General features: G+C 37.7%; 1 protein-coding gene across 1 annotated transcript in view; it reads left to right on the top strand.

The window, feature by feature from the left end:
- Positions 1 to 6,672: 6,672 nt before the first annotated feature.
- LOC104158743 (uncharacterized protein KIAA1109-like) overlaps positions 6,673 to 20,239 on the top strand; it is a gene marked incomplete at its 3' end in the record, with an annotated part of 54,731 nt that continues 41,164 nt past the window's right edge. Inside the window, exons 1-6 of the mRNA XM_009696471.1 lie at positions 6,673 to 6,796; positions 10,286 to 10,402; positions 12,253 to 12,331; positions 13,018 to 13,082; positions 18,701 to 18,887; positions 20,141 to 20,222. Coding sequence (XP_009694773.1) covers positions 6,700 to 6,796; positions 10,286 to 10,402; positions 12,253 to 12,331; positions 13,018 to 13,082; positions 18,701 to 18,887; positions 20,141 to 20,222 — 627 coding nt within the window. The remainder of the gene's footprint in view (positions 6,797 to 10,285; positions 10,403 to 12,252; positions 12,332 to 13,017; positions 13,083 to 18,700; positions 18,888 to 20,140; positions 20,223 to 20,239) is intronic.

The following is a 20,239-nucleotide window of genomic DNA, read 5'->3' as shown; positions in this document are numbered from 1 at the left end:
AGAAAAACTGGAGTGTAGGAGGGAGTAGTCCTCTTGTTTGTAAGAGCGTGTTAATAGGTTATTCAAGCAATTGTTGGTAGAAACAATATTTAAGGTCTGATTAGGCAGTTGGCTCTAAAGGGATGTTCAGGGATGTTTGCTTAGGATCATGGCCTGAATTTGCACAATTTGATTGTTCTTGAACAGGTTAATGCACGAGTAGATTTTACTCATGGTGAATTGTCGTGGGTTGATTTCTCATGCTGGCGTGTGGCACGCTGAAGTAACTCACCCTTTTGGATATGCTGTTAGAAAACTTTGGCATGTGAAACGTGCACCAGCTGCTCATTGGTAATTGTCCTTTTGCATAATTTTATCCTATGGGAAATAGGCAAGAGTTTACAGCTCTTCATTAGGAGCATGCAGAGTTATCCTGTGTTTACAGTGGTGTTAGAGATATACGGCCTTCTTCTAGAAACTTCTTATCTTCTGATAAAGCTTCTTATAGCACTTGTTGCTGTGCCAAAATCTTTGTATTGACTGCAGACTGGGGCAGGCACTCATGAAGACCTGTGTGTAGTTCACTTAAGGATGATGGTATATGTAGCCATAAGACTGATTTTTAGTTTGATTTAAGGCAGATTTCCTGCTTTCCCCAAGTTGTGGTGATGTGTCAGAGGAGCAATTCAGAGGAAGCACTTAAGGAAAAATTCATATGTAAAGTGTAGAAGGTTCAATTTCATAGAGTATTTCAGAGATACGATGCTGTAGTTCAAATTAAAAAAGAGAGGGGAAAAAAAGAAGTCATTACTCTGTTGTTGAGACCAGCCCCAAAGAGGAATTTTTTTTTCCCCCTAAGTAGAGGAGTGTGCATAAGGGAAGTTGTTATTTATTTCTACTGTTATAAGCCTTTAGGTTCTGTTGTTTGGTGGTTTTTTTTTTGTTTCGTCCTTTTTTTCTTCTGCAGCATCAAAAGCTGGCAATGTAAGTAGGAAAACAACCCTCTCCCCTGAACAAGTGTGAGAGGCAAGGTTAAACAATATATTTTTATTTTTTAAAAATTAAAATTAAATGAAAACTCATCCAAAGTTCAGTTAGGCATTCCTAGGCTAGCAGTTGACTGATGCAAGGAGTACTGTATGTTGGCTGCCATAGCAGGAGTTTGTCTTTGATTTCTTGTGTATTAAAACTTGTGTCCTGTGCTACCAAAAATAAATAAATAAAAATATATCAGTGATGCTGTTTTGGACACTGAGTCAGTAAATACTAGATTTTTCTTCATTTTTTTTCTCGCTGCTCTCAGAAGGGTGTTAAATGTATTTTTTTTAAATGTATATGCTTCTCTGGTGGTTTCTATTTCTCTATTAGGTAAAATAAGTCTCATCAGGTAGGCTACTGTCAGAATTACTTATATCTTGTATCTTACAGTTCCTTTGAATGTACTTTAATTTTGTTTTAATTAATTTTTGAGTAAATGTGTTAGTTACTAATGTAAGCTACTGTAGTGCGAATTTTGTTTAAGTACGTCTATCCACACACCGGTTTAACTAGGTGTGACTCTCTGCTCTGTTTTCAGTTCAGCCATTTCTGCTGGAGGTTGTCACAAGGCTTCATTAGTATAATTAAAGCAGTAGTTTAGTTTGCTTACAGTTTATGGCTCTGGTTACTTCAGGCACTAGCAGAGAGGGAAGAAAATAGGCCTGACTCTTAGTTATTTTCTTAAAAAAAGAACTGCTGATCTTTAATTGGGTATAAGGTACGAAGCCAACGCAACATGTCAGATGGCAGAATTGCTGTGCAGGTGCTGTCACTGAGCTTATTTCTTGTGTACATGTGTTTTTTGAGAACAACTTTCCTTCTCTTCCTTCCTCTTTCCCTTGCTTGTTGATTAAAGAATAGCTGAGCTTTCTAAGCTGTGCTGGGACGGGTTTGAAGTCTTCGGACCTAGCTGGAGTGTTTTGGGAAAGACGCCAAGGTTGGCAGCTTTTTGTTTTGTGAAATGTGCCTAATATGTGTCTGGGTGCTGACAAGGTCACCATACCTTCAGAGGAAAATTCAGTCAAGTTGTGTTTACATTTGTGAGACTCCTTTCTAACATCATTTAATAATCTAAAGCTCTGATTTCATAGCAGCTGTTGCTGGACACTCTTTGAAAGAAAGTGATGGAGCGGGTAGGGTATAAAAATGCCATTTCTTTCCTTTCCTCTAAGGAACCACTGTGGGTATTGCTCCTTTACTGGAGATCTGAAGCATCCAGGCACGTTATCTACATTAATTTATTTAGACTAGGGGGATTTACCTCCTGTTGTTTAATGTGTCGTTTCGGGTGTAATTGTGACTCTGCTGTCTTGTAATTGCTGTAGAAGTTGGGAGTTGAATATCGTTGGAATGGTAGTTAACCTCTAGTAACATCAATTAACATATAATCGGTAAGCACTTGATTTCTGTGAAGATCTGAGGAATATGTCTGACAAATTTAAATTCTTGGTTTATTCCTCCCATGAATTATAGTAATACTAGGGGGATTGGCAGTGCCCATTATTTCCTTACCCACTTCATAACCGTATAAAAGTGTTTCTTCTCAGTATCATGAAATGCTATTTTGTTTTTCCTGCCTTTGGATACCAGTTTTATTCAGCTGTTTCTACAAGGTGTGCCAGGAGAGGAGTGTTACAAAGGTTGTGATAAACAGACGTGTCTTTTTCTTTCTCCTTTTTTTATGCAGCTCACGACCCATATTACCCTAATGCTCTTGAGCACTGAATAAAATATCTGTTGCCTTCATCCTCAGCTATAGGTACAGGACAGACCTTTTACAGGTGGGTTATTGCTCCCTGGGCTGCAGCTGTCTCTGCCAAGCAACTGCACTCTGGTGACCGAGAGCCTGATGACCAGGCTTCTGTCTTTTTTTCTGTCAGCTCTTTCAAATATGCATGCTTTCTGTAAATTTTTAATGACTTTGTTCAAGCAGAGGTTTGTTCTTGGTGTTAAGTGTTAATCTGTCAGTCTGAGGTTAAAACTAGTTTACCTATTTGATGCGATTGAAATGTATTTATAAAGATTTGAAGCAGCTGCTTTTGAGTATTTGGCTTTTTAGGGATAGAATATTTGCTGTGAAAATTGGGTCCAGTTTGGAATACTGGAAGCAGGCTGGAAAGGAAGTTCATCCCCCCTAGGATTATAGCATCCCTTGCATCTTTTTAGCACTGAGAAGAATGGATTAACCTGTGACACAAATAATTAAAATTCATTTTTTTTGAAAGTCTGTTAAGAGTGTGTTTCTGCTATAAAGAAAGCCTGTCTGACCAGGAGGAGCAAATCTACAGCGATATTGAACCCTCTCATCTTCAGGCCAGTCTGCTGTCTGCTTTGAACGTGCTAAGTGCTCTAAACATGCACAACCTGAAAAGCAGGCCCCGAGTATTTCAGTTTGGGCATCGTAAATAAAGGATTTGGCCTTTGTCTCTGCTTCAGATATCTCCTTTGCAGAAAGAAGACTACATAATGCCTTAAAGGACTGCTGTGAAAATAAATGCAAGTATTGGGATTCTGTCGCTTCAGTGCCACAGAATCTTCCTCTTCTCTTATCTTCCTCCCAGGAGACAGCTAATATGTTTTGTATGTATTAACATGGTATGTGGCAAATGAGAGCCACAAGTGAGATACTGAATAGTAAAGATGTGCATAAAAAAAATGAAAAGGGCGGGGGGGAAGGCAAGTAATCCAAACCAGTTGCCATGGTTTTGGACAATAGTCCAGCATGTTAACTGAGCTCATCATCACAAAACAGTAGAGACCTTGAGAAAATATCATAAATAAGTGGAGATACATAAATGTGAAGTTCTGAGTTTCTCTTCCTCTTTGATGCTTTTTCTTTCTTGTATTAGCAGGATTGGTAAGACTCAGTTTCCCACCCAGACTTAGGTCTCATCCTTCCAACAGCAGTCCCTAACCATTTGGAAAGTATACTGTTACTTCAAAAGAATACAGTAGCAGTATGAATGTTAAATTACAGGCTCATCAACTTATGGATCCTGGAGGGTGCAACAGTTAATGTTTTGTCTGATTGCAAAGTAATTTTGCCCACAGGAATAAATGTAACAGAGGATGAATGAGTGCAGGCAGCTGAGAGGTATGCAGGATTTAAATCTATGGGTACAGTATATAGGGCATGGAAGACGAAGGCAGATAGGTGCAGGACTGTCAACAGAAAGAAATGATCGTTACTGGAAGTAGCTAGTATCTGTCCTAAAAAGACTGCATCTCTTCCTCTTAACAATCGTGATAATCCAGATCCTGCCTCTCCAGCCTCTATGCCATGTAAGTGCACAAGGACATTATAAACAGTGTGTACTACTTAAGTCTCTGCATGCATCCCATTTCTGTTACACAAATTCATATGGCCAAAATTGCTTCATAATCTAAGCGGATTAAGCGCCCGCTTCCTCTGAGAGGCATGCTGAGAGCCCACATCAAGTGCAGGTGTGGCTGCTGCCTGTTTCTGGGTGGTTACACTTTCATTGCCATCGTCCTCTTCCTCAGGTGACTTGATCAAGGGTGAAGGGTGCCCTAACAGAAAAAAAAAAATAAAAATATCAGTGGGGTAGGGTGTTAAAGGATCATCTGTGGAGCTCCAAAATGATATATTGACACATGAGGACTGATGGGGGATCCTGAGTTTTTTGCATACAAATAGCAAATGTATTCCAGAAGACTTCTGAGGATATCCCGTTGATGATTATGGATAGTGATGACAAAAAATGATGAACGCTGACTTTCTTTGAGTAACCAAATATCAGGATCCCATGACTTGCAGTCTCTGAGTTGTCTTCCCACAGTCCTATTTAGAGCGTAAAGATATTTAATGTCCTGTCTCAGTATCATGTAACACGGGGTGATAATTTCTTAGGAAAAGGCCACAGGTTCCTTTCTTGAGGGATTAAATAGTGGCGGTGTTTGTTAAAGTGATAGACAGTCATCACCAACTAACAGCACTTCCATGGCGGTCTTGGCCACAAAAGAGTGACCCTGTTGTCTCTTGGTAAGAAAGGGAGAAAACAAGTTCTCTCTTCTTTTATGTTGATTTTGGTTTCTCCAGTTACCCTGTCATTCACGGGTTAAAAGCTCTTAGAGGCAGCCTGCGGAGGCATCATCTGCTTTATAATATGAGTTGACATGTGGGTTTTTTATTAAGGTACTGTGAATGTTTTAAAGCAAATCACAGTACCATTATGTGATTTAATTTGCCATTATAATGTCCCTTCTAAAACAAGAGCTTCTTTTTTTAAAGTGTGTGTGTGTGATGCTTATTTTTCATCTTTGTAGGGGAGCTAAGTTAATAGCTTCTTTGTCATCGCTACTGGAAGCAATGTCTGGTGTTTTGGTGTTGGGTTTGTTTGTTTCTGTTTATTGCTTTCATGATCTTTCCTTCCCATCCTATTCCTTCTTACAGAAGAGGCGGTGAACAAATTGTTATTTACCCAAATGTAGGGGAGAAACAAGTGCATTAAAGGCGGGTCTTTTTCAACTTCTCTTTCCACATTTTGTTTTAAAGTTATAATAGTGACAGGTAGTGTGTATTATAGGAAAAACTGGATAAATTGTTAGTTTTATCGGTAACACTTCTAAATACTGACTATTCCAAAGATGTTATGCAGCTCAAAAACCAAGATCTTACCAATGTTACTTAGTTTTATGTTCGAGAGCTCTTGATGGAGAGCATTGGAGACTTCATAAAGAAGGGAAATAAAGTTAACTCGTTTTTTTGAGGATTGAATACTGATAGGAAGACAGGCTGCCAGGGGCTGGAAGGTGTCTAAAAAAAAATAAATAAATAAAAAGGCAGAATTAATGCTTGTCTTCCTGTAAGAAGGCTTGACAGATAACATCCAAGGGTGAAGACTTCAAATGAAACTAATGCAAGTAAAATACTGCTGTGTAATTACAGATGTTACTGAGTTGAGCTACTCCCTGTTAATCACACTTAATTAATATAACCCAGTTGCAAGGTGATTTATGGGTGGTTTGAATAAGTGTGTGAGGTCAGAAGGACTGGTTTTTTGCTCTCTGTAACAGAGACACTATGTAGTCACTTTTTATAAGATTATGCAAATCCATCCTAAAGCAGAAGAATTAATGGATACAGTCGATTAGGAGGTTATGAGAATTTTCCGTAGCTGCTGAAAGTGTTGGCTTTGGCCTTTCCTTCTGCGGGGACAGGAGTTCAGCCTCATATTGTCTCTCATTACCTTTTTGCATGTTAGAAGGCCTAATGCAGACTGATTGTTACTTGTGTGTTCCATTACCTTTTGACTTTCTGCTATCATGCAACCGTTTTCTAAATTTATTTGTTGTTATATGCTGTACAGGGCATTCAGGGTGCTAATTTTGGAGAGCGTATTCTGGCATTCTGTTGGACCTGTAAGCTGTTTCAGGGGGGCATGTGCCTGGAAACGATTTGTTTCAGCAGAAATGAGTGGAAGTTTTTTCTGGAGCTCTAGAGTTGAAGAAAGGGTAGCTGACAATTGTAAAGATGTTATTGAAGGAATAAAACAAGTAAATTCATATTTGTGTGAAACAGACTGTTAGAGATTATTTAACGTGGTACATACTCAATTTTCTCCGAACTGTGCTGTGCTTGTTACTCATTTTGGTTTTGGTTTGTTGTGTTTTTTTTTTTTCTTTCAGTTCTATAGGTGCTGGTGCAAAAACAGTTTAGCAATGGATCAAAGAAAAAATGATAGTTTTGTCCCAAGTATCACGCAGTTGGAAGACTTCCTAACAGAGCATGACTCCAACGTTGTTTGGCTGTTAGTAGGTAAGGTGAATCTATTCTGTTTTGGTTAATTTTTTTTTGTGTGTGTACTTTTAAATGTGCTTCTCTAAATGCTGGCATACCAATATTAAATTTCCTACCAAATTACATCAAAACATTGAAAATAAATTTCTATTTGTCATACAGCTGTTTAGTGAGGTATGGCAATGCTACTGAAGCAACTCAGAAAGAAAAAATACAGAACTGTTTCCAATACTAATTGTGCTGCAACGCTTGGGAGATAAGTCCGATGTGCAAAAGATGATGCTCTACAACTGTGACTCTGCAAAATAAGATCTCAGTGAGAACTTATCTCCATGAAATAAGTTTTTTCTAACACCAGAATAAGCTGATGATTAATTGTAATACCATAACAAGGGATTAGCTTTGTAGCACATGACAGTCAGGTACAATAACTTTGTTATACCACTGTGTACATATCTGCCATTTAATACAGTATAGTTTGAAAAGTGCTGTAAAGACTATTGTGTTTAATGACATAACTTCTAGTCTAAATTGTGTGTCACAATAACCTTTAAGCCAAACTATCATGTACTGGGTTTTGGGCTGTTTTTGTAAATGTCCCTGATTTAGATATGCTAATTTTTTTATAAGACTAGTGCTATTGTTTGTATTTGTTTAGGTACTTTTATTTTCTGAATCTATGAGCAGGTGGATCAGTGACAGCACAATAAAAATTAAGTTGTATTGAGGACCAGATGAGAGTGCTAGAAGTGTGTGATGAATTTGGACTTTTCCAAAGGTAGATAATGCCTGCTTTTCAGGCTTGATTCTTGGACTTGGAGTGAGGGGCAGCACAGGAAAAATAACTTCTTTTTTTTGATTTCTGGGAAGTTAAAGCATGTCGGTTGGCTATTGATATACTGGAATTATTTTTCAGTAGGCCAAACTGAATGAAAATGATATAGGCAAATTACCTCAGGGTGCTTTCTGAATATTTTAATATGTTGACGTGGAAAGTTTGTACTGAACATAAAATTCCAAGTGTAGTCAAGATGAAAATAGGGGAATGACCATGCTGCTCATGGTAAAACGTGGAACAAATATGGAACAGATCCGAAAAATTTGTCTCTGGAAGCTTTGCCTTGAGACTTAGAGGTGTCCAGGTCTTTCACCAAAGAATAAAAGTCTCAAATTGCAGCCTGCAGAATTTTCTTTTTCTGATTTTCCCTCTCTGCACTGGATTCTTAGAGCAAACTGTTAGTAATTCCACATGGAGAGTATGTAGGATATAAGCAATTCCATGTAACAGCTATAGTTTAGACCAAAAGCTTTGCTTAGCTTTCTTATTTGCTTGAATATATTAAAGTTATGAATTTTTATTTCACAGAAGGGATGGATGGAACCTGATGAAATAATACGGTCCGTCCCCTTTTTTTATGGACAGAATGAACTATATACAATTATGCAGTTTTGGGGAGCTGCTGGTCTCTTCAATTGTCAGAAACCACCTGGTATTCTAGAAACAATGACACAAACAACAGAAAAAGCTGGGTGGCCTCCTGTTATTACAAGGTTTGGATAGAAACAAAGTGATAGTTATTAACTGACCCAGTTTCAACCAGTCATTCTTCCTTTGCTTTTATCTGCTGACCTATGGCATCCTGTTATAAGAGAACAAAAAAAGAGCTGTTGCTCAATTCTAGAATAATCTTTTAAAATCACATGCAGTAAAACTTTCCAAATGTAATTTCCAAAATGTAGTTTCAGTGAAGAGGCTTTTAAAATCAAGAATATAATAATGAGAGTTTATGGGATCTGTCACTTGACAGCAGAGACTAAATTTGGTGAGGGAAAAGAAGAGGCTACAGTTTATGGCAGGGGTGAGACCAGTGGTAAAGGCAGTGGGTTAGGACCATAGTGCCTGGGAACTGCACTAGTTTCCCAATTTTTCTCCATATATGTCACGTTCAGAGGGTACCTTCTTGGCTTTGGGTATCTAGAAGTTCAGTATCTAGTTGAACTTTAATCTCAAATTGAGTTTTATTACTGGAATGAGACCCTTTGAGTGTGAGTCATTCCACCTTTCTCCCTACATTGATAGAGGACCAGCAGTGAGCAGCTTACTCATCTGAAAGTGAGGGGAGGTAAACGCTGTCCTTGGAGTGTGCCTTCACTGAATGCCAAGAGCAGTTTCTTTCCTGGGGCGTAGCTTTAACCCTCCCTGCCTTGTTCCTGTGTAATCACCCACACAGGTTTGATTTGTTTTACATGTCAAGCAGCTTACCTGTCCGAGTGTGTGAGCTACTTGAATTTTGGCCACACTGGATTCATTTCCAGTAAGGAAAAGATTAAGTCATGCAAGTCTCTTTCTTCTACGTTCTCCTCATCTTTCAACAAAGCACAGGTGTTGTTACAAAGCAATGGAACATCCCACTGCAAAAAAAATTAAGGAGGAGTAAAAGGACAGGTTGTTTTTGTAACTATTTTGGTGTGGTTTTGTTGTTTGGGTTTTTTTTGAGTAGTCATCTGAAGTCTCTACAGAGTGAAGGTGTCGTACCCATATGCCTTCCTGCACTTCAGATTTTCTATAAAAGGCACAATAAATCTGAGTTTTTCAGTATGAAGTGTATACCTAAATGAAAAACTTCAGTTACAAAGTTCAGTTAGTGTAATGAGTAGAAATACCTCAAATACAAAGATGACATTCTTTCCTACTCTGCTTTGAATGAAACAGAATGGTAATTATCAGTAAAGTGAGTTAGAACTAGTCTGTTCCCTGGCAGTCCCATTCCTTTTGGGTTTGTCCTTCTGGAAGCTTTGAGAAACCTTGTAGTTAGAAATAGGTTACTAGCTCTTAATCAACTAAAGATTACTTTGGGGATTAGCAGACCTAATTATTTTTTTTTAAACATGTTTCTCGTTGGATTGCGATTTCCTTTTTTTCCTATCAAATTCCATGCTTGAACTGTTGACAGATTTCTGGTAACCTGAGGACTGGTACATTTCTCTTGGGATACAGCAACTTAGGAAAAGGTTTCAGATGTGATAATGTTGTTTCCTGTGCTAAGATATGAAAGACTAGAAATTTAAGTTACAATTCACAGTTTGGAGAATCATGGAGAAGGAATGTAGTACGACTTCTGTCGTGTTGGTTTTCTAGGGTGTTTTGAAATAAATGACCATGTGGGGTAATGCATGTTATGATTTGATCTATGAAATTTAACTTCTTGGACAATAAGGGATGTAATGGAATATGGACAGTTTTTTTTTTTTATATTAGGGAATGGAAGTGCAGTGAAGAATCTATATTTTTCTGAACTTCTGTTTCCCTTCTTTTTTTCCCCTCATCTCTTCACACCCTTCTCACACCATCTTTCTGAAAACACCCAATAAAGTGTCCCATCAGTTTCAGATTGGTTTTGGAGTGTAGGAAGAACACTGTTGTGCTTCATAGTCTTAATAGGTAAGGCTTTTATCTAGGTCAGCATACTTTAAGAAATATTTTAATTCATTTTAATCTTTCAACAGCGACAATATTGTCTTGTGGATGGATTATCTACCTAACTTATTATAATTCCCGGAACATTGGACTCATTTTAACATTGGTTCTTAACAGATTATATAAACATGGCTACATCCATATTGGTAAGTTATAATTACTGTAATGCTGTGTTAATCTGCTGCTTTATATTGTACCTCAATTTGCTAAAAACTGGAAGTAAAGTCAAAGTGTTCCTTTGTTACAGTAATTTGGAAATGATCAGCATGGGTTTAATTTAAGAAGAAAAATGTTCAATATCGTACTTTAGGGGAGGATTCTTGGTGTAGGAAAAAAAACCACCCCCTTTTTCATTTAAGTCTCTCATTATTTTGTATTAAAGTTCACTTGACAGTTTTTTTAATTTTAAATTGAGTTTACTTTTTTCTGTTTGGCTTGTGTACTTTGTGTACTTAAAATCTTTACGTTTTCCATTACCCCTTTTTTCAAAGCCCTGTAATCATAACGGTTAGTGTCTTAGAAGGAGAAGATCGACCTCAGTCCCCATGGAACCTGCCTGATCCACCTCTGAATTTGCCTCATAATCTGGTGTTAAGGGGTGCAGCTTCCCACTCGCCCACACCTTTGAGGCTGGTTTTATGGCATCTGAAGTGTGGGTTGCAACCGCTGGAGTGGACTCGGAGGGGCACAGTGGAGTCTTAGGCCTTGACTCGCTGTTATGGCAGCGTCCTTGGTTTCTACATAAGCTGTCAGAACAGTTAATCATGTTAATCCATACTGGGACTGTGATATGTAGCATTTATACTGGCTAGAACATTTGCATCAAAATCCATTAACTTTTCTTTTTCTTTTTTTTTTTATTTTAAAACATTTTTTAATAAAACAGGTCAGTACAAATCACTTGGGCACTCACCCACATTACAAAAATATCTGGTGCTGAGTCACAGAGGGCTGTATCCCACACCGTCACTCAGATTGCACTTTTAATTTTCTTTTATTTATTCTTCCATGCCTTCCTCTGTCTGCTTCTCAGAATAATGATGACTTTAGTTCTGGACTTTTTCTGCAACTATTGGTCATAAATGTAGTGAAAACTTAAAACCAGAAAATCCCACCCACACTTGCCTGCCAAAGAGACCCCTGCAATAATTTGCTTATGTCCTCGAGAATTTAGGAACTGTAATCCAAACCATCTTCAAATCCAGCTTTTAAAACGGCAATGCAGATGAAATACTTATTGGCTGCTACACTTGATCTATAGGCTTTTATTAAAATTTCTCTGTGAAATAGCTATTAAGTAAAGACAGCTGGACATAGCTGGCCAGATATATGGTGTTCTTTATAAACTTAATCAGCAAGAAGAACATAACATTAATTAAATCCTCTGATTTGCAGCTTGGCTTAAATCGATTAATGTTGATTATTATTATTTTTATATAATCATGTTTTACTTGACTTTCTGTGGATGAGGTGAAAAGCCTTAGGACAAATACGGACTATTGCATTACCTGCTGCTGTTTGCATGCTTGTTAATCCTTCTTGCCGTAAACACAATTTGCCATAATAATTGGGCCGAAAACTTTATAGCCATTTAAAATTTGAAAAATTATTTTGTCAGGAATTTTTATTTCTCTAATTATGGTCTTGCATACAATGACTTGATATTATAGATGTTCAAAATAGCTTTCCTAACTCTTTTCATAAGCTTCGCAAGGTACCTGAATGTTCCTGAAGGACTAGTGTGTCTTGGGGTTGGTTGTATTCTTGGGTGGTGCCAAACCCAGCACCTTTTAGAGTTGCATACTTTTTGTCTTGTATGTTCTGAATCTGACTTCCCTTCTCCTCTGAAAGTCAGTGTGTTTTCAAAGGGAAAACTCAACATACCTAGTAAACCCATTTCAGATAATTGAAGACTATATTCTTCCTGTTCAGAAAATAAAGCATCAACAACTTTAGGCTAATGTCTGATAAACACTTTTTTTTTTTTCCACACTAGGTTCCTTTTCGTTCTCTGTACTGTCTGGAAAAGTCATGGTTCGCGAAATCTATTTCATCACAGAAGACATGTCTATCAGGTACAGATTTCCAAGGGAGTTGCTCTTCTAAGTAGCGATTTCAAATACAGTGTGTCTAAATATATGTCTAAAGAACAGATATGAAAATACTGTCTTGCAAATGAACAATAAATATTTTTAGAAGTGTTAAAAATAAACTGACTCTTTTGATGGTGGTATTGAGACATTCTTAGATACTTGTTAGGTCATTTGCTATTTGAACGTTGTTGATTGGAAGAGACTACTGGATAAGATTCTAGTTGTCCTTAATATTTGTAAAAGAAAACACTTCAGAGTTTGAAGAACTATTTTTTTCATTAGTGTCTTTCACTCCCTCATACTCCCTCTCTTAAGTCTGAAAGATTAATTTTGGCCAAGTAGTTTGCATTTATTTGCTGGAATTGAGAAGAATTTGTTTTGTGAACTGCATACCAGCACATAGTTTGTAAGTTTGATTCTTGCTGTTAAATTCCAAAAGCCTTGAGAAGGCAATGGGTATGGGGTTTTATGCAAGTTTCAGCTAATGCAGTAATGTATAATAATACACTGTATGCTTTGTGCTGTAATGCTTCGTACCTTAATATTGCTTGTACACTACTGCAGCTGCAGATCTCTGCACTGCAGGAGGCAACATGTCATGCAGCTGCACATAAGATTTTGGATTATCACTCTCTTAACTGCTATTTTGTCTAATTTATTTGATTTAGAATTCAAGATGGATTTATCATATTTCGCTGGTGGAAGATGTACAACCCTAAGCAGAAACAGCATGGTAGGTTTCTCAAAAAGGTTTCAAAGTTCACAGGTAGCCTACGGAAAAATACTTCCTTTGCACAATTGCATGCGTGTAATTGGCTTGTTAATATGTACCTGACGTACACTGAATCATCAGAAAGTATGGGTTCTTTTAACTGGTTGCTCTGTGTTAGTAGGCTAGAACAACACAATGAAATAAGTATAGGATTCATTATCAGGGACTTGAACCATCTGAAGACTAACGATTAACCTTAACAATAGCCTTATTAGCTGTAGTCTAAGCATAATTGACCCTGTATTGAATCGTATACGTATGATAAATAAAGACTTCTTAAGTTCTGGAAGTGATTTTAGTTTTCAAGTTTTGGTGTTGTGCTGTCAGTATTTTAGCAAAAGTGTAACGGTAGGGGATGTCCTTTAGTATTTGACAACCCGGTGTCTTGGTGACGTATGTGGTCACAGAAGTGGGGAAGTGTGAAAAATTCACTTATTTTTCTGCTTATCTCTGGTTGAAGAAGGACGATTAACACCAGATGTGAGAGATTAATTGTATCTGCAGAAAACACTGTGAGAAAACATAAGTAGCCTAGTGATGCGTGCTTGGTTGTTTATAGGATTAGAATCTGGTTGAATGAGTGTCACATCCTGCCTCTCTTGACTTTTGAAGCTTCACAGCTCCATTGCCCATTCAAGCAGATCCAGAAATGGCAACTGTCTACAGTTGAGGAGGTCACTAATTGAGAGGGTCGTTGAACTCTAGAGGGTGTGGTTGTTTTTCTTTTTCCATCTCCCCTTTGGAAGTGGCCTCTGGTGTGAAGCCTCTCAGACTTGTCAGCAAGCTTGTACAGCTGTTGCTTTGCCAGTACCAACTCAACAGTGGTAGGAGTACTGCATAAATGTTATGCACGTAAATATGAGACACGGTTCAATATAGTGATATGAATTAAGAAGGGTTGCTCACTTCTTTTTATTGAGGCATTGCTAAACCTCTGAGGTGATAGGACACGATTCAAGTTCTTTATACCATAAGAAGACTAATTCAAAAAGTGGAACGTAGCCTTAGAGTTAATTAGATTTTTCCAACCACAGGTTATTGTCCAACAGGTTTTCATAGGATTTTCTTCTTCAGCTAGTTAAAACGTATTTCTCCAGTGGCTCACAGAATGAAAAAATGAATTGAGCTCAATGGGATAAAGATAGTTATGCCTGTCTTTTATGGTGGTATTTTTGCTTGACAGTATTGCAAGGCTTTAAGCTTTCCTGCTGGCATTTAAGACTGCCTAATTAGTGGACAAATAATCCAAGTAGGCAAGGAGGTCAGAGGTGTATAGGTCTGACCACAAAGTAACATGAATAAGATAGTGTCTTAAATAATTACTCATTTTCCTGGGAAAAATAACCTTGCTCCCTTTACATTTTGATTATTTAGCAGAGATGCTTTCATTTTTAACCTTAAAGGAAAAATAAAATCTCCAGTGATTCTTAGTCTATTGTAGTATATTCTTCCCAATACTTTTTAATCTGCTTAATTGCAACAGAAATATCTGCGCCTGACCAAATTGTGAAGGCTGATGGTATATTGCATCTTAAAGATTTGTGTTTTGTTCAAGGATTACTCACTTACAGGTGTCACACAGAATGATTGGAAGACCTGTTGTAGCTAGACATTACTGATGCATACCATTTGTTTCAGATCCTTCATAAACCAAAAAAACAACATAGAGCTGAGATTTTCCTATAGAAAAGCACATAGGCTGAATCAGGGCTATTAACAATTAAAAAATCCTACCAGATGCTTATAAAAACACAAGCCTTAAATATTTTAATATTTTTGCTTGGAAAAAATACCTCTTATGAAGACTGAGAAGTAAGCAATAATGATTAGTTTCTGAGTGTTGTTGGTTTTTTTGTTTTCAAGTTCTCTAAATGAAGTGCAGTATGATCTTAACGATAGTGTGAAATGCAACAGGAATGGGATTTTGTTTTTCATAGTGGTGATAAACTTAAAGTGCTGTTAGAGTAGAAATAACATGACCTCATTCTGTTTTTTTCTGAGAGATATTTAGAGTATTAGAGGAGGGTTTTTTTGTGCACAAAGGGGAGGCTAGTGAAGGATTGTGAAATACTTGAAGGCTTTAATAAGGGAACTGCCTTTCAGGTCATCTCAGGTGTCCTTGACATCACCTCTGGTAAGGGCTGTATTTGATAATCCAGTTTTCAGTGTTAAGATTATCAGCGTTAAGCACCATTACAATTGTGTGCAGGGAGCTGAACTTCAGTGTGGGAACATCCTAAGTTTTCTGGAAACTATCTTTATCTGTTTGATTATGTATGTGTCTGTGTCTCCTGAAGGAATGTGCTGAAGGTAGTGCAGACTCATATATTCCCCACTGAGCTTGTGGGAGGAGAACAACTAGAAATTCGTTTGTATATTCAGAGGTTTTAGAACCAGAAGAGGCTTCAATGTTCATCCAGCCCAGTCCTAAAAGTCATAAAGTTTTCCCTGGAAACAAAAGAAGTGACCTTTTAAAAAGATTGAGTGATGATGAATACTTAACATGTTCAATGAATTATGCCAAAGTAAAATTGGTTTTAATGCTGGGATTTACATATTCAATCTTGATATAACTTCAGCTTCCAGGATGTTACTGCTGTTCATAAGAAAAATCCAGCGTTGTTCCACATGCCCATGGAATATGTTCATGTGTTATTGGGAATATTTTATTCCCTGATCACTGGTTTCTAATCACATGGCTTCTCAGCCTTCTTCCTGAGGAGCTGAAGCACGTGGCAGTGCCTGCCAGTTGCTGCTGACCCACTGAGATCCACTGACTTTGCAAATCTTATGAGGAGACACAAAGAAACAAAAACTGAGTGAGGAGCGGGATCTGAGGTTTCTCAGAGAAGTGAAGGTTATTAGGAAAAAAAAAGGACAAACTTGGAGTACAGTTTCCTTCACTCTGGTGTATGTGCTTTGCAAAACGCTTTATGGTATGCTCTTTCTATTTAACTTCTGGTAGTCAATATGTGTTTATGATCAAAGGGTAGATTACAGTGGTGGATGCTAGGAAGCATTACTATTAAACCTTTGTGTCAGAAAAAGGAGGAATGAAAATCCTTTGTGTTCTGTTTTGTTTCACATTCTAAAGCTAAGAGAATTATTTTGTTACTTTTCTTCTGAGAAGAGGAAAACTGACCTATCAAAATTGATGCATTGTCTACCTGCCCACTGGAATCTGAAGTAAATGTTGCTGTAAGACTTGGATTGCACTGTAATTTAAGGATGCTTTCATAAAGACTTAATCACAGTTCCTTGCATAAGAGGTTTGAACCCCGAAAGTTTGGATAATTATTATTGATAACCTGTACTAAAGTTGCATTTCCTGCTGTGGTTTATTTAGAAGTTCCTCACTTTGACCTAGCAAGTGCAATCTGTTTTTCATGAGGGTGCTATGTTTGTACTAGGCGTGTCATGCCAATGTTGAAAGAACTTCACAGAAGTCGTCAAGTACGTGGGTTGTCTTTCTGCCTTGAGTGTTAAGTTAAATCATACTGGTACTTGAGAGTAGGTTTTGTACATACTGGAGAAATAAAAGTGGTTTAGGAACAAAAGTCGGGGGATTGTGTTGTGAATAGGGCATATCTAGATGTCTCGGCTTAAATGCCACAGCAGATTATCAATTTTCATATTGTAAAATCAGATAGTGTAGTTTGTGAGGTACTTTTTGAAGGGAGAATACTGTTTAGAGAACGAAATTCCTCTGCTTTTTATTGTTGGGAGTGACTTATGTCATGTTCCTGTTCTTTTTTATTTATTGGGTGTATTTATGTTGAATTATTTGGGATACAAACATTTGAATAAATAATAAACAATACATTTTGATTAAACTCTGTAGTAGGGAAATGTCAAAACCTTAGCTGCGTTAGTCACCTTGATTCCAACAGATGTTGATAAAACTTCAGTATTTTGCTATCAATCTGGTAGTTACTTTTACGTGACTTGCGTGTATGCTGCTTTGAATCATTTAACTATATGACATTCAGATGTGCTTGTCTCTTATTCCTTGCCCTTTTTTTTTTTTTCCTTTTCCAAAAGTGTCTTAAGCAACCAAATTGGTGTGTGGAGGTCAAATCTTATTTTTGTTATTAGGAAAAATGGATAGTTGTCTCTTTAAATCCCCTTTAAAGAAATTAATTACTACCTATGATTTCACTTAGTTAATGACGTCTAATGCTTGCCTCCAGGAACTGAAAAATTACATTTATTTGTGTTCTCGATGATACTGAGATCTTCCAGGTGAACAATCGTGTATCCCAATCTTTGTCCATGTCATCCTTTGCCTATATGTTACTGATGCAAGTTAACGTTACCAATGAATGGATTTGATAGTGTTTTTATGAAAACAGAAAGGAACTGAAACTGGCTCATTAACTTTTCTCTGTCTCCTGTTCAAGAAAACTATGATGTCAGTGCTTTCTGGAGACTTATTATACATTTACCTTTTTTATAATGTTATAGAAATTTCTGGTAATTTAGGTGTGAAGGGTAAAAGGTTGGTTGCTGCTGTCGGGACAGCGTGTTGTATAGATGCGTAACATTGAGGGCAGATGAGTTTGTTGGCAAAGAGGATACATTTATTAAAGCAGGTGTCTCTAAACTTTGGCTCTTGGGCAGCTGCATTTCTTGACCCTGACCACAACAGCAGCAATATTTGCTCTGACTTTTTAATTTCTAGTGTCTGTTGGAAATTTTGCCTTAGTTTGTACCCCCTGAGTTACAGATTGGGGAACTGTTGATGCTTCAGCTTGCTAAAATCTGACTTAGAAAGACCAGATCAGGTTTTAGAGCAGCTCAGGTCTCCTGAGTGAATGTGTAACGGGCACTCTTTCAACTGGGTAATTAGGGGGAAATTGTGCATGCTTTTTCCTCACATTAACTACATAATTAGGTCATACTATCTAAGGCAAAAGTATGTCAAAGTATATCACAGACAGCTCTGTATGCAATCCACAGATGTTAAACTAGTTTTGAAGTATCAGAGAGTCACGCTGATATTATAGTTAAAATTTTAAATTTGTGAAAACGTTGACTGATTGTGCGAAATGAGTATGCTTGTTGTTAGTTGTGCATATGAATGTTTTCTGTTTCTCTGTAAAAGAAAGATTTTTCCCATTTCAGACTTGCTGTACCACAGAACTTATCTAGAAAACCATTAGACTTTTGAGTTTGAATTGGTCTCAAGTACTGATATCTGTGCTAAAAAGCAGAGTTTGGCACTGAGGCTTCTGTGCTGAGGGATTTTTGTTGGTTTTTATATATGAGACTGAATAAACCTTGTTTACCATTTTGTGCAGCTCCTGCCTGGATTTATTTTTGGATTGCAACCTAAGGGTGAAATGCCTTTCAGGTTCTATATTTTGTGTGCAACTGTCTGATTTGCCTAGTTTTACTGATTTGCTTGGAATGGCGTAATTATTTTGTGGAGTTTTTTTTACTGCTTTTTACTGTACTGTTCACTACCATGTAGATTGTTTTTGCAAAATGTGCATATTTGAAAAAACTAGGGTCTTACAAAATTATTGCAAGGGAATGTTGGAATAGAATTAGAAACTCTTTTCCTACTATTGGTTTAGACCCAAAGGCAGAAACACGACTGTATATTATGGTGAATGACTTTGAATTTCACGTGTACAACCGTTCTGAGCTTTATGGACAACTTCAAGAACTATTTGGCTTGGATCCCACGATAATTCCAGCAAAGAAAGATGATGAAAAAGCACAAGTAAACGGGAGACAGAGAACACATACCAATCTTGAAAGGTAAATTATTATTCGTTTTGCTATTTTGTTGATGCTTTGTTCTGCAAAGTGCTGAACTAATTGGGTAATGTTTTGTTAACATATGCTCTGGAGGCCAAATGGTTGAAGTACAGCCGAGAGAGAAATTGCACTGACAAGCCTGACAGTCTAAATCTTTTTCCGTTCCTCAAGACTTCCTACCATAATAATTAAAAACCACAAGCAAACAAACCAAATACTCCTTGTTTAATGATCAGAGGTTGAAAAATCTATCTGAAACAGTACAGTGTGGAAAGTGAGCCTGTGTTGAAGAGGATTATTATTGCAGTGTAATAGTGGTATGGCTCAGTAGAAGTAATAGCTGCTCAAGACATTAAATAGACAAAATGTGAGGATCTGTATGGTGCTGGGAGGACTTACTGGTTTTTGAGCTTTAAACTCAGGCTTTCACAAGCTGTCTTTTTAGGGGTGTGTGTTTGTGTATAGCTACACAAACCTTCTTTTCTTATTTTATTCCTCTTTTTGGGGTACTCCAGAAAACATGACGTGGGTCTCTAAGTTCTTCTACATGGTTTTTGTGTAGTGGAGTCAGATGTTCAATAATAAGCCTCTCTTTGGGCTGAATCACACCAGACTGATTTATTGGCAGGAGCAGAGAAGATCTAATGAAACTTGAGTCCTTCCACTGCTGCTGACCAGGCCAGTACGTGTTACTAAATTACCTAGTGGGCAGCTGCTGGATGCTGTGGCAGTCCTGAGTTTGAGTAAGGGCTGTGCCTCTGAGGCAGTCTCTTTCATCTTACGCCCTTGTTGACAGGTACAGGAAAGACTTCTGCCTTTGAGGAGGACATGTCTTGGGAAATGAAAAATCCCACATCGATCTTACGCCCTTGTTGACAGGTACAGGAAGGACTTCTGCCTTTGGGGAGGACATGTCTTGGGAAATGAAAAATTCCACATCAAAACAGGAATATTTAGAACAGACTAAGTTCCCCCGAGAAAGATTTATTCAACTATTGCCCTGTGTTAAACACGACATGCTTATTTTCTACCTGTGTCACCTCCGTACACCAGCACCCAAGGCACATGCTTCCTGCTCTTCTTCCAGGCTCTGGAGGAGTCTGCAGTAGTCTGCTAGCAGGTCCTTTACAGGAGGCATCCCTGTGGGAGGGAGTGTTCCCTGAGATCTGTGCAATGAAGACCCCTAGAAGAAAAGATTGGTTTGTTCTTCTGCAGAAAAGACAAAATAATAAACCCCATTTTTTTCCCTGTAGTGTTAAAGTAAAAACAGAATCTCAAGACCCTTCTTCTTCATGGAGATCACTTATTCCAGTCATTAAAGTCAATGTGAGCACGGTAAGTGAAAAGACTCT

Source organism: Cariama cristata, unplaced genomic scaffold (genome assembly GCF_000690535.1).
Source record: "Cariama cristata isolate BGI_N322 unplaced genomic scaffold, ASM69053v1 scaffold12463, whole genome shotgun sequence".
Lineage (NCBI taxonomy): Eukaryota > Metazoa > Chordata > Aves > Cariamiformes > Cariamidae > Cariama > Cariama cristata.
The sequence above is the reverse complement of the archived record's forward strand: the minus strand, read 5'-3'. Positions and strand labels throughout refer to the sequence as shown.